This window comes from Polypterus senegalus, chromosome 8 (genome assembly GCF_016835505.1).
Source record: "Polypterus senegalus isolate Bchr_013 chromosome 8, ASM1683550v1, whole genome shotgun sequence".
Classification (NCBI taxonomy): domain Eukaryota; kingdom Metazoa; phylum Chordata; class Cladistia; order Polypteriformes; family Polypteridae; genus Polypterus; species Polypterus senegalus.
In genome coordinates, this window is record NC_053161.1 from 163606770 (window position 1) to 163621333 (window position 14564).

Consider the following 14564-nt stretch of genomic DNA (forward strand, 5'->3'; position numbering starts at 1 on the left):
TTCATGGTGAGGTAGAAGTGAAATCATTGTGGCACCACACTGCCCATTACAGAGTTTTATAATATGAACATGGTGTCACTACTCGACCCAAAAGGTACACAATCTCCTTGGTTATAGTTCCTCTGTGTTATGAGACCAGTCCAGCCGCTCACTAATGTGGAGCCCCAAGTACTCGTAGCAGTGTACACTGAAAAGTGACTGGGGTCGTAGAGACTCTTTTTTGTCTTGAAAGTCAAAAACAGTTCTTTAGTTTTGCTGATGTTAAGCTCCAAACGGTTTCCCATACATCACTACAGATGACACAACATTATATTTATAATATAAGGGTCACTGGGAGAAGGGAAAAGGAGACAGGGCCATTCTTTCTGGTTCTCCAGTGCTGCTTACATCCACGTTAGAGACACAAGCTTTGTGTCTCACAAGCTGCTGCCTGCCAGACAGAGTGAAAGAATTTCTAGGACCAGAAATACAGATTTAGAGGCATACATCAAAGTCATACTGTACTAAGACACAGACAAGATTCCACACGTGTTTAAATGAAACAAACGTTATTTTCATACTGCTTTCTTTTTCACCCTTCTACTGTACTTCAAAAGAGCGATACAATGCATTGTATCACATGTTATTCAAATGACTATTCCTAAATTATACATAAACTCCTGAAACGTTAGTGCAGTTCAAGCTGCACTCCACTGCGTTATTGAGGAGTGGCATACTTCTACACTTCTAGGAGATGAAGTCCAAATTTGGCTCTGAGCATTGACCCCAATGGGAATGGGATCATTTGCACGACGGAATGCGAGCTCACACTATGGGTGATCTGATCCATCCCTGGCCGATACATCTTGTCAGCGCCTTAACATGGCCCTCCCTTTGAAGTCGCTGTTCCCGGCGACCACTTCCAACGCCTTGAAATTTCCCAGATCTGTTCTTCTCTTCAAGCGTGCAGCCGGTGAAGAAGGCACATCAGCTGGGGTCTTAAACAATTCATTGTCAGGTGGCGCAGCAGGGACGTTGCATGCTATGTTCTCAGATGCCGCAGCAGAGATGTTGAGCGCTGTGTGGTGCAAAAGAGATGTTAAATATTGCACTTCAGTGCGGCGATCTATTCGTGTGCAACTAAAAAGGCAAACCGCCTTGTGTAGAGTTGCAAATGTACCAGTCTCGGAGCTTTTTTTCCTTCACCAAACTGACACCGTAACAAGCAGGTCTGGATCTCAGCTGCCAGGCTCTCCTTCCACAGCTGCCCAAACACAATCCTGTGAAGGAAGTAAGCACACTTCTCAGGGCTCTTAGGACAGAACAGAGGGCTGGCTGAGTCTATACGGTTCTCACTACTGCAATATGAGCGAGGGAGCCGCAGCTTCTCATTCAAATCTGCAGTTATCAGTTCGAAGTGTGTCTTGTTTGAAATGGCAGAAACCGCTCCAGCTGCTCCGGCTAAGGCGCCGAAGAAGAAGACGAGTTCGAAGCCTAAGAAGACCGGTCCTAGCGTGTCTGACTTGATCGTGAAGGCTGTATCGGCTTCAAAGGAGCGCCACGGGTTGTCTTTAGCGGGCCTCAAGAAGGCTCTTGCTGCTGGCGGCTACGATGTGGAGAAGAACAACGCCCGCTTGAAACTGGCCGTAAAAAGCCTGGTTAGCAAAGGGGCTCTGCTGCAGACCAAAGGTACCGGTGCCTCCGGGTCCTTTAAGATCAATAAAAAGCAGGCAGAAGCAAAGGAGAAAGCGAGTAAGAAAAAGGCGGCCCCGAAGAAGAAGCCAGCGGCCAAGAAACCTACCGCAGCCGCCAAAAAAGTAAAGAAGCCTGCAGCGAAAAAGCCCGTCGCGGCCAAAAAGACGGCAAAGAAGCCCGCTGCAGTCAAGAAAGCCACCAAGAGTCCCAAGAAAGTGAAGCCGGCTGCAAAGCCCAAAAAGGTGACTAAGAGTCCAAAGAAAGCCAAAGCTTCCAAGCCTAAGGTGGCAAAGCCCAAGACTGTAAAGAAGGCAGCGCCGAAAAAGAAGTGAATCGTGTACGTGTCGACAGTTTAGAAAAACGGCTCTTTTCAGAGCCCCCATCTGTTCGAAAAGGGCAAATCTCTTTTGTGGACGCTAATAAAGGCGTGTGGCCCAGGGCAAACGGGCTGCATTCTGTGATCTTCCATAACCCATTTTTTTGGTGGTACTGTCCCTCACCCGTCTAGTAGGGACTATGGGATAAGCAATCCTCACTGCTTTTGAAATTGATACTGATACAAGTATTTTGTGTCAGATTTCCGATACTGATAACGGAGTATTTTTTGAAAAGGCATAGGAATGTTTTCAAAGTTTGATAGTGTTTAAAATGGCTATTAATGGGCCAGTCTATTTAAATTAACATATCAACACAGTATAAAGGTTACCGTGACAAATTTATTTCTATATATATTAATAGATTGACATATTTTCTAACCTGCTCACTCCAGACCAGGGCTATGGGAGGGTGCCGGAGTCTATCCCCAAATGCCATATGGTACAAGGCGGGAGCAAACCCATGACCGGTCGCCCATCCATTACTGGCAAACAAACTATGGCCAAGTTTAGCTTTGCCAGTTCACCTATCCTGCATAGATTTGGATTGTGGCAAGAACCTTACTCAGCCACAGGGATAACATGTAAACTCCATGCAGGAAGGATCTGGGTAGAAAAGCATGAACATATAAATGTAATAAAGATATTCACTTTTACATTTTCATAAAGATTAGGTTATTTGCCCGTTTTACATGTATTGAACAATCACTTCACGCATGTATTTGTATTTTCTATTATATTCTGCTCTTCTGTTTTATCAAGAAAGATCTTGTCGTTTTAGCTTTACATTTAGTTAAGTTTCAAATTTGTATTCAGAAAAAATAATGCTGACATTTTTACGCTTAATCCTATTTTGCCTCAGCATGTGCAAGGCAGGAAAAATCCCTGGACAGGGTGAGAGGCCATCACAGAGTTAACACACAAACCCCAGGGGCCAATTTATCATCAATCCACCTAACCTGCACGTCTTTGAAATGTGGAAAGAAACAGGAGCACAACAATTTTAATACAAAATTAAGCTGAAAGTATATATTTTATTACACTAGATGATGTTGCTAATGTAATTAAAGTACTTTTAAATCCACTAAACTTGCAAAATATCTTAACATTTACTCAAGCAGGTATTTTTCGGAAAGAAAAACTATAAGTGAAAGTTATTTTCAAATTAGACAGTCTTAACACTATGCAATATACTTAATAGCTATTTAACATTTATGTATATTCATTTTAAATCAGCAGAAAAACAAAACGGGCAGAACCCGTGACAAAATGCTCGGACAGTGATGCTCCACTATTGTGTCCTCCTATATGCTAACAACGGGCTTTACGTTTTATACGCCTTAATGAGTGATAAACAGTAAAATATTTCACTCAACTAAAAATTCGTCAGTCAACTCCCTTCTACATAATCCTACTAGTGGTAGAGTTACCTAAACAACGTCTCGTAATTCTTTGAAAACTCTCCTACAACTCTGCCTTATCTGGCACGGAGTGCAGCTACATCGCTGGGCTTCAAATTTGCACCGCCTTAATGGCGCCGTTGTGTCACAGCGCGTCTGCTCATCTCAGTACGCGAGTGCGGAGAGTGTTAATGCATTTTTTGCGTGAACCTTGATACCGTACCTTACAAAAATCACGTTTTTCGAGATTATTAGAATGGTACTCGATGCCAAATGAGTGCAGTTCGAGTATCGATCTTCCCATCCCTAGTAGGGGCAACAGCAGTAATTCTCCCTACAGTTTTGCACCAACATTTAGTCGGCGTGTTCACATTCTTGAGCGACTCATTAAAGCGACAAATGCACACTTGGTGTTCCTCAGCGTATTATTCTTGCCGCGCACATAAGCGTTTTACATAAAGTAGAACATGTGGTAATGCGGAGCAAACCTCGAGTACACTTCCCGGGATTTTATCTCTTACATGAGAGATTGTTGTGGCTCTGAAAAGAGCCTTTAACTTTTTCCCCCTATCTTGCTCTCAATAGTTCTGTGATTAGGCGCGTTCCCCACGGATACGGCGAGCCAACTGGATATCCTTGGGCATGATGGTCACTCTCTTAGCGTGGATTGCACACAAGTTGGTGTCTTCGAACAGACCGACCAAGTAAGCCTCGCTGGCTTCCTGCAGAGCCATGACAGCGGAGCTCTGGAAACGGAGATCGGTCTTGAAATCCTGAGCGATCTCTCTCACCAGCCTCTGGAAAGGCAGCTTTCGGATAAGCAGTTCAGTGGATTTCTGGTAGCGACGAATCTCTCGCAGAGCTACAGTGCCGGGCCTGTAGCGGTGAGGCTTCTTCACCCCACCGGTGGCGGGGGCGCTCTTTCGGGCCGCTTTAGTGGCGAGCTGCTTTCGAGGAGCTTTGCCGCCGGTGGATTTGCGCGCTGTTTGCTTCGTTCTTGCCATGTCACTGACTCACGACACAACTAAACAAATGATCAAGAACATACGCACGAGGAGCCTTATATTGAAGTCTTACTCTTTTCTGATTGGATAAAAGGAAAGGGGGACAATGACGATTGTAGCCTCGACCTAGAAGTCGCCTTTCGATTGGTCACCCAAAGTGCTCGACGCGCAATTTGAAATCTGTCTTTGTTTCAGTACCCTTGCCGTCTAACGTTTACTGCCGCCAACTATTCACAGAAAGGCGCCGTGTTCAACACCATTTCCTTTCCTATATTACGGTTTTCTTTTTTTTTTTTCGCGAACTCAAATCGGTATGGGCTCCCAACATTTCCGTATAGATTTTGTTACGGGTGCAAACCAATCGAGCAGGTTTCTTAAATTACAAGAAAAAGTATGCTTTCCCTTTTATTCCTTTGCACATGAAAAAGAGTGTCTGACACTATTTCCCCTGTAAATTTCGAGAACATGAAGAACATATATTTATTTTCATAACGTTTAACTAAGACAGCTGGAACTTATTCAGGCAGTTATTGGACACGAGGCTGGAGCAACACCTGTCCATCATAAGGCAAACACGCGCACACATTAGGGAACATTTACCATCACCACTTAACTTAGCTACATATAGCAAAGGAGGGTTGTATCTGTCATAAGTTCAGGACTTGTAGTGTTCACTCCGGAGTGTCAGTCAGGAAACTGGTAAATAATACAGAGAATTCCACACAGCAGCTGAGAATGAAATTATGGAGTTATTTTTTTTCGAAGATACACGTATTTGAATAGGTGTGTGATGTGGTCAATGAAAAATCGGGAGTGGTCTCACCTAGACATTCTCGTATAGTCAGATATGGGAATGGATATTTGAGGAGTAAACCGTAAGACAATGATTATATTTTTATATTATGTACCATCAACAACAAATCAAATTAATAAATTATTAAGTTGTTTTTTTGTTTTTTTTTTCCCAGACCAAACTGAATACCCAGGTAATCTCTTAGATTTTGTAAGTATGCAGGCTACAAAAGTTTGATTTATAAAACCCAGAAATTTGATTTCATCAGATAAATAACAACGATGCTCATTTTGAGGTTCAGAAGAATTAATAATTAAAATAATAAACATAAGCATTACATGCCTGATGCTTAGTTGAAATTATTGCAAAGTTTGTAAATTGTATACCATTAATCATATTTGCATTTTTTCAATAAAGTTTAGCTTGAAGACATGACTTGTTAATGACCACACAACTAATTCTTTTCTGTTTTTTTTTTTGTTACAGATATATAAATGTGGCCATGCAAATTGTGTAACATTTCTTTGTCTACCAGGTATGACTTGCCAAAACATTTTATGCTATAACATATCCACTATGGCCGTAAATGCCGGTATCCCTGTGTATATGCAGATTGTCCTTGTATATTCATATTGCAGGAGTAAACCGCAAGACAATGATTATATTTTTTATATTATGTATACTGTAAAAACGAAAAAGTTAGTAAAACTTAAAAAAATTAGGCAATAAGTTGCCACCAAAAAAATTAAGTTAATTAACTTAAAATGTTAATTTTTACAAACCTATTTTTTTGAGTAAGTGACTTGTAATATTTAACTCAAGCAAATTAAATTACTGCATATTTATAGTCAAATATTTTAGTAATATGTAATAATAATTAAAAATGTTATTCTCAGATCAAATTTAAGAATTTGTAACTTAAAAATTATAAGTTAAAAGCATTGCCTATTTCGAGTAATCTAAAGACAAAATTTATTAGTTGTAATTACACCTTTAATTAAATAAAACTCAGGCATGTACTGTTGTCATTCAAAAGTTTTATTTGAACATTTACCACAATATTAATAAAATGCTATAATAAAAATACAAAACATACACAGACATAGTACAACAGGTTACATAAAATAACATAACCTTCTTTAAATTTTAACCTTTTCTACTTTTTATGGCTACCTTTCTGTGTCAGATCAAATGCTCTGGTTTACAGGATTTTAGTGTTTTGTGCCATTATGCTACAGATTCTAACAATTTTCAGACTGAAGGACAATTCAATATGTGTACAACATTTGTGGCGAGACAGAGTGAAACAGGCAACATTTAACAACTATTGTGACTCAGTATATTACATATAAAACTAATTTCCAAAAGTGCAATTTTTCAATACAATTCTCTAAAGCAGTGGTTCTAAACCTGTGGGGCGGCCCGCCTACGGGGGTGTGAAGTAACAAAAAGGGCAGCACGAAGATGTGAAAAAAAGAAAACAAGAATCAAAAATATGAAAAGAACATCTGTTGAAACTAAAACAAACTAACTTAAACTACATTCTGATACTAGAACAATAAATATAGAGTTAGATAAATGTCAATAAAAGTTTGTATAATAAAATATGCATCTACATTTCAAAATAACGTTAGTGGGGGCGCGATTAAAACTGTTATGAAAACTCAGGTCGCAAATACTTAAAGGTTGAGAAATGCTGCTCTAAAGGCTAGACATCAATATTGTTTACATTGTCTCAGATCAGTTACTAGGTATTTATCATCAAATCATTCTTGAGAGTCTGCAGTCTGGGTGACAGTTTGGCATCTTCCAAACTAAGCAAAATCTTTTGAAAGAATTCAAAAGTGTTTCTCAGTCCTTTGGGATAACTACAGTAAGATGTATGAGACTGAACATTACCACAAGGGCATCCACAAACCTGCGAAGGGTAATTACAATTTCACTTTCAATAACAACCAAGAATTCTTCAGGTTGGTAGTGAACTGAATGGCTGTTGTTGTCCCTGTTCACTGTAATAAGGGCCAGAGGTGCATTCACAAGCTTTGCCTCATCAATATCCTGAAAGAAATGGAAACACAGCTCTTTCACTATCAATAACTTAAAAGAATACACAATCACAAGCAGGAAGTTTAAAGTCTAAAATGTGTGGTATAAGATTATAACCAGCCTTGCATGTTCTCAAAAATCCTGACCAATCCTCTCGCAGAAACACAGGAAGTACATGGAGAACAGTTGTACATTTTCTTTGTATGTCATGTAATTTCTAAAGAGAACAGAATTGTAGACAAAATTGCATTTTGTTGTATAAATTAAGTTCATAAAATAAACACCAAGAATTAGCCTTTCTTAGTTTTTCATTCAAACTGTGTCCAAAATATGGTGACTAAACCAAACATCAAACCCTGCCTTGTGATCCAAACAATATCACCCCCTTAGCAGCAGCAAATTAAGGTGTGATCAATGTCCTAACCCCGAAACATCCTAAGCATTATGTGGGCCATGAAATACACATGTAGTGATATTCTGTAAAAAGACAAGTAGACAATGATTTAGCACTTTACTCAAAATAAGATACATACCGGAACAGCATTCCACAACAGTAACTAATAACACACATGCAAGTTTGCTAATTAAAAAGCTCATATTTCACTTCTGTAACTTTGAAATAGGCAGTGTAGTACCTGTTCGTCATGGACTTTCAAAATACCAGCCAAAGAATCTGCAATCTTTCCAGTTTTGGATACCTTCTGCCTAAACAAGGTCATCAAGCATGGGATGTGACAATCAAGCTCTGTATAGAATATGTTGTGCAGATTCTGGTTTGTGATCTGCTGCAATTCTGCATACACCTAAGTAAACAGTAACAGAACATCAGTACATATCAATTCAATATAAATATTAAATGGGACATAAGCACTGGAGCATTATTGAAACAACAGATAAACCATTTTACCGCAGACTCTATGTGCAGAGCAGGCATGAGGTCCAGGATCTCTTTCACTGGTGGGCTGGATTGGATGATGGTCTGGCATCTCAGGGTAAATGTGGTCTGCATCATCCTGCCAATCAGAGATCGATTTCTCTCAGTCTTCTTTAGCTTTGAAATGCTGATGATGCCACTGCAGATATCTGATGCAAGGTTATGTTGATGTACTCTACTCTTATGAGAATTAAACGAAGACTACACATTTGTACTATAGCTACAGTCTCTGTATGGACATACCACTGTTTCATGGTTTTTGTAATGTCTTCTGTTGTGACAGAGTAATGCAGATTCAGTAAAAGGTTGCTGAAATGTGCACCAAGGACAGCTGAATACTGCACGCTCATTGTGTGTGTAACTGCTGTGTTCATGATATCTTAACAAATGAGTTTTCAAAGCATTTAGTGTCTGAAATGTGCACATCCAATTATCATACAGGCATGGTAGTGGACTAACTCTTGAAAAATGACTGTGCTCCAGTCTATAATGTTTAAATAATTGGGTTCTGGAGCTCAAAACATGTGGAAACATCTTACACTCCCAAGCCATTCTAGATACCACTGCCTGAAACATATTTAAAAAGATTATTTTTGAGTGTACGCTTTTGTTATGACATTAAAAATTGACAAAATTAAACAAAGACTCTGATTTTGAAATTTACAGTTACTTTTAAAATGTATCAATGTAATCAAATTATCAAACCTGTTCACAGAAGCACTGGCAGCTCTGTGACTCAGCTGAACACAAGTTGATTCTGTTTTAATGATTTTTAAAACAGTTCTTGCAATGTTTTCAACTGCACCTCACTGAAATACATAAAATATTGAAATTACCTCAGTACAGCATTTAATCCATACCTTTAAATATGATTACTGCTGTAATAGTCACACCTTCATTTCAGATCTTAAAAATACATAAGCGGTTAACAGGATCCACTTCAGTTCGCATCGGACTGAATGCACGTTCCTCCAACAAGTATTTAGAAAAAGTGGAGGAAAAAAAGAAAATCAACGAGCTTTCAAGAACGACACCACACCACCTCACCACTAACATCTAATTCACGTCATTAAGTACCACCCTTTGAAAGTCACCATGTGTTGCTGGTAATAAACCACTTATCGATAACCATAAAGAAACTTTGAACTACTAGTTGCATTAGCATTATTACGTAATTTACGTGATACCATTAAAATGACAGAGTAATTTAGCAAGAGCCAAAAATTTGCGGAGTTTGTTGGCTGTTCATCCACACTTCTTCAGTTTTTTTTTTTCTACCACAGAAATAACACAGGGCTATTGCAACAACAAGGTCGTTGGATAAAGACACATAAATTCAGCTTTACACACTGGACTCATACATATCAACAAACTAACAAGACTATGTTTATTTTTTAGTTTATATTATATATTATTTGCGATAAGTACTTGCTCAGCGTTTTTCCGTCTTTCTTTCCCATGTTGCACTCGTGGAGGCGCATAGAACAGACATAATAATGCAGACACATTAACGTCATAACTCGAGAATTCACAATGAAAGTGACTTTATAATTCTGAGTATTAGGTATTTAATCCAAAACTAAGTTGTACATCATAAAATAAATTACGTTTACAAAACTCCAAATTATATACTTAATCCAAAACTAAGTTGTACATCATAAAATAAATTAAGTTTACAAAGCTCCAAATTATATTGCCAGTTAGAACAACATTACATTTTTAAGTTAATGGAACTTTTAAGAAATATTTAAGTTTACACAACTTAAGAGACTTAAGTTATTGGACTGCAGGGTTTACAGTGTACCATCAACAACAAATCAAATGAATAATATACTGAACAATTATTATAAAAATAAGGTTGAATAAATCGGACTCTACAGCTGCATAGCGACTCCGGCTGAATGATGGTCATCTCTCAGACTCATGGTTTATGAATTTTTACTACTGTTCCTGTGACCTTGTTTCACAAATTCACAAGAGCTATAAATGCAAAGTACAAAATAATAAGCATGTAAATAACTTAACAAACATTCATAACTTTTGTTTTACATATAACACAGAGAAATGAATACCCAGTTCACTTTTCATCAAGGATTTTGTTTGTTAATCCCATATGTCTCATTTTCCTTCTCTTTTCCTGGAATAAAATAACTGCACAAATAATTATGTCAACTACAGACATTCAAAAACTTATCAAAATAAAGGTCATGCAAACGCTGTGATTCAAGCCCTGCTGAAGCATCATGTGTCCTTTACAGCATGAATAAAAGGTAAAGTACCACTTCTGGTTGATGGAAATAGAACAAAAGTTGATAGAAATCTATGTTTTTAACCTAATAATGGTATGCAAAATTTGGTTGACTAAAGTGAAAACTTACTCAAGTAATTATGTTTACACAGACACACACAGACAGACACAGACATAATTCCAAATATGGTATTTTCTGACTCTAAAACGTAAAGATTCATCAAAACCTCGAAATGGAATTTTTGGAGGATTCTAATACTTCCCCTATACTTTGTATCTTCTTCTTTTTTCAGCTGCTCATGTTAGGGGTTGCCACAGCAGATCATCTTGTTCCATATCTTTCTGTCTTCTTCATCTTGTTCTGTTACACCCACCACCTACAGTACATGTCCTTTCTCACCACATCCATAAACCTCTTCTTAGGCCTTCCTCTTTTCCTCTTCCCTGGCAGCTCTACCCTTAACATTATTCTCCCAATATACTCAGCATCTCTCCTCTGCACATGTCTAAACCAATGCAATCTCACTTCTCTGACTTTGTCTCCTAACCGTCCAACCTGAGCTGACCCTCTGATTTCTAATACTATCATTTCTAATACTATCTATCCTCGTCACACCCAATGCAAATCTTAGCATCTATAACTCTACCACCTCCAGCTCTGTCTCCTGCTTTCTGATCAGTGCCACCGTATCCAACCCATATAAAATAGCTGGTTTCACTTCTGGCCTGTAGACCTTCCCTTTCACTCTTGCTGATACCCATCTGTCACAAATCACTCCTGACACTTTTCTCCACCCTTTCCACCTTGTCTGCACTGTCTTTTTTACCTCTCTCAATCCCTATTACTTTTTACTGTTGATCCCAAGAATTTAACCTTCTTCACCTTTACCAACTCTACTCCTTGTATCCTCACCATTCCATTGACCTCCCTCTCATTTACACACATGTGTTCTGTCTTGGTCCTACTGACCTTCATTCCTCTCCCCTCTAGATCATATCTCCACCTCTCCAGGGACTCCTCAACCTGCTCCCTACTATCGCTACAGATCACAATGTCATCAGCAAACATTTGTATAGGATATGTACAAGGTAAGTGTGACAGTGGTAGGAATTGCAGTAGGAATGACAGGTGTATTTAACATGGAGGTAGGATTACATCAGGGATCGGCTCTGAACCTATTCTTATTTGCAATGGTGATGGATAGGTTGACAGATGAGATTAGACAGAAGTTCCCATGGACTATGATGTTTGCTGATGACATTGTGATGAACACATGAACAAAGTTATGTGAAACTAAGAACATTTGCAGCAAGTCAATCTACTTTTATACACAAAAATAAATATCAGTGTGTCAGACCTATTGCTCTCAATCAAAGGAGCATGCTAATTTACAGTGCCTGGACTTTTGATGAAAGCTTGGTTGTGTCCATTTCCACCAAGATTTGCTGAAATACTTCAAAGGTGCACTTCAGGTCCTTAGGATAGTTTAAGTTAAGTGTGTAAATCAGTCCAAAAAGCATCACACATCCAAAGGTGACACTGCGTAGGTTTTGTAGAACCTCCAAGCCTTCAAGTGCAATGCCAACATCTGCAGGCTCCTTTTCAGGACCGGCACCCACTGCACGAATGATATAGAAGCCCACTGTTGTTTGTGTAATCCCTGACTCACCATCTGCACAGTCCTTTAAGATAAGCAAAGAAGAATGAGTTGTGTAACCATTTTATACATTTACAGCTGACAAGCATCTCATTTAACTTGTATGATCAAACTCCAAATTAATGCTGCATTTTTAGTCTTTCAGAACACACTACACACATGGGCAAAGCTAAACTTTGAAGTCTAAGACAATTAAAATAATGTAAATACATGTATATGCATAACTTACATGTAATGTAAAGAGAGCAGGCAGACATACACTTACCATGTATTCTTTGACAAGAGTCTCCACGTCTTCATTGAGGTAGACACTTAAGCTCCTCAGGACATGGTCCCTGTGACGATGTGGGTTCAGGCTCCACACTCCCTTTGATGTTTGGGAACCCTTGAACCCAACACCGTCGATAATGAAACCGAGTGAGCCAGTCAATGGAGGCAAATTGAGCATCTGAGCAAGGGGATGGTTGAAAGTACAAAAGTGCTTTTATTAAAACAGTCAACAAAAACAGTGTTCATAAATAGTGCAGTTCTTCAAATTCATTAAATAAATAATCCATAAAACGAACGTGGGGTAAAACCAATAAATAGAAAAAAAAACAATCCTTAAAAACGAGAGGTTAAAATCTTCTCCTGGAAGCAGTCTTTAAAACACTAACACAATCCGGTGCCTATTCTGTATGCGTCTCACCTGCTTATCCCGTACGGGCTTAGCAGCAGGCAAGACGCTCTCTGCAGCTGCCCTCCTCAAACACACGCAAGACTGGAGACCTCCCGATCCCTGGCTTCGGTTTGGCTCTCATCCCAGCCTCGAGACTTGGACTCCTTGGTCTCCAGGACGCTCACACCAAGGACTGCCACTCCAAGCCTCCCGACTTCCGCTGCCTTTCTGCGGCCTTCTGCGGCTCGTCGCTTTCACCTTGGTCACTCCCGCTACCTGCTCGCTCAGCGGGAGCGACATCTACACAAACACGTGGGTGTCGGCCTAACACCCAGCTTCCATGCAGCTGTCCACGGCTCATTCGCTCGCCGTCCGCTCGCTCCTCGCGGCTCTCTCCCTCTCACCGACCTGCTTCCTCTCCTGCTCCCGGTAACCTCCGTCCTCTCCTTTCCTTTCTCTCTCCGATCGTTTCTTTCTCTTCCCGAACGTTTCTTTTTTCTCCGATCGATTCTCTCTCCCCGAACGTTTCTTTCTTCTTCTTCTCCTAAAACCGACTCGCGCTTCTTTTTAAAATGACGAGGGCCACAGCAGCTGCAGCATTAGCCGCGGGACAATCATGAATGTGGGCAGTTCCTCACCTGTGCACTAGGTGAGAAACGCCCACACCCTACGGATCGTCCCACGGCCCACTATGGCCCAACGTCCCCTCACTAAGCCGCGAGCACATTGATTATTTATTTAAAAATGGCCTTTACTCAACGAGCTGTGGACCCATAACACCACATTCCACCCCCCATAAAACTCCAGTTGCATGGGAAGGCTCCACTCCACTGCCAACCCAATGCAACTGGAGCTCAGGTCCACAGCTCGGCCACTCTACACTGCACTAAAACAATAAAAGCACTAAAACAATTCCCCACAATAAAACAAACCCAAGCCCCCTTCATAAAAACAGGACATTAAAAGAATAAGAACTTTAAAAGACAAATAAAAACCAGCAATAAATAAATGTACTTAAAAAGCTCAGTCCTTAAAAATGTCCTCCTCCGGCTTGGGTACGTGGGTTCTTCAAAGTCAGTTACCAATCCCACTTGCTGCTCTGTCTCCTCTTCTGGCCTCCACTGCTAGCTCATCCCACCGCTGGGGATATCCCACCGCTGGGGATATCCCACCGCTGGGGATATCCCACCGCTGCCACCAAATGTGACGATGTAGGTTCTGGCTCCACACTCCCTTTGCTGTTGGGAACCCTTGAACCCAACACCGTCGATAATGTAACCAAGTGAGCTAGTCAATGGAGGCAAATAAACAATTGAGCAAGGGGTGGTATACAAAAAGTGCAATAGTGCTTTTATTAAAAGCAGTCAACAAAACAAAACAGTGTTCCAAGAAATAGTGCAGATCTTCAATAAATAAATAATCCATTAAAAGAACGTGGAGGATAAAACACTAGAAAAAAAACACAATCCTTAAAAAACCCGAGGTTAAAATCTTCTCTAGGAAGCAGTCTTAAAAACAAGAACACAATCCGGTGCCTATTTTCTGTTAGCGTCTCACCTGCTAATCCCGTTTGGGCCAAGCAGCAGGCAAGACGCTCTCTGCAGCTGCCCTCCTACATCACACGCATGAGACTGGAGACCTCCCGATCCCTGGCTCCGGTATGGCACTCATCCCAGTCCCCGAGACTTGATTACCCCAATAGCCAGGTCGCTCATATTGGGGACTCCACCACCAAGCCTCCCGACTTCCGCTGCCTTTCCACGGCCTTCTGCGGC

General features: G+C 40.2%; 2 protein-coding genes across 2 annotated transcripts; one reads left to right on the plus strand and one right to left on the minus strand.

Annotated features, from left to right (window-relative positions):
* Positions 1-1388: 1388 nt before the first annotated feature.
* On the plus strand, positions 1389-2054 carry LOC120533331 (histone H1-like). Its single transcript, XM_039760182.1, has one exon. The coding sequence runs from the start codon at positions 1413-1415 to the stop codon at positions 2004-2006; it is 594 nt and encodes a 197-aa protein (XP_039616116.1). The 5' UTR covers positions 1389-1412; the 3' UTR covers positions 2007-2054.
* A 1935-nt stretch (positions 2055-3989) lies between these two features.
* LOC120533335 (histone H3) lies at positions 3990-4485 on the minus strand. Its single transcript, XM_039760188.1, has one exon. The coding sequence runs from the start codon at positions 4450-4452 to the stop codon at positions 4042-4044; it is 411 nt and encodes a 136-aa protein (XP_039616122.1). The 5' UTR covers positions 4453-4485; the 3' UTR covers positions 3990-4041.
* Positions 4486-14564: the final 10079 nt, after the last annotated feature.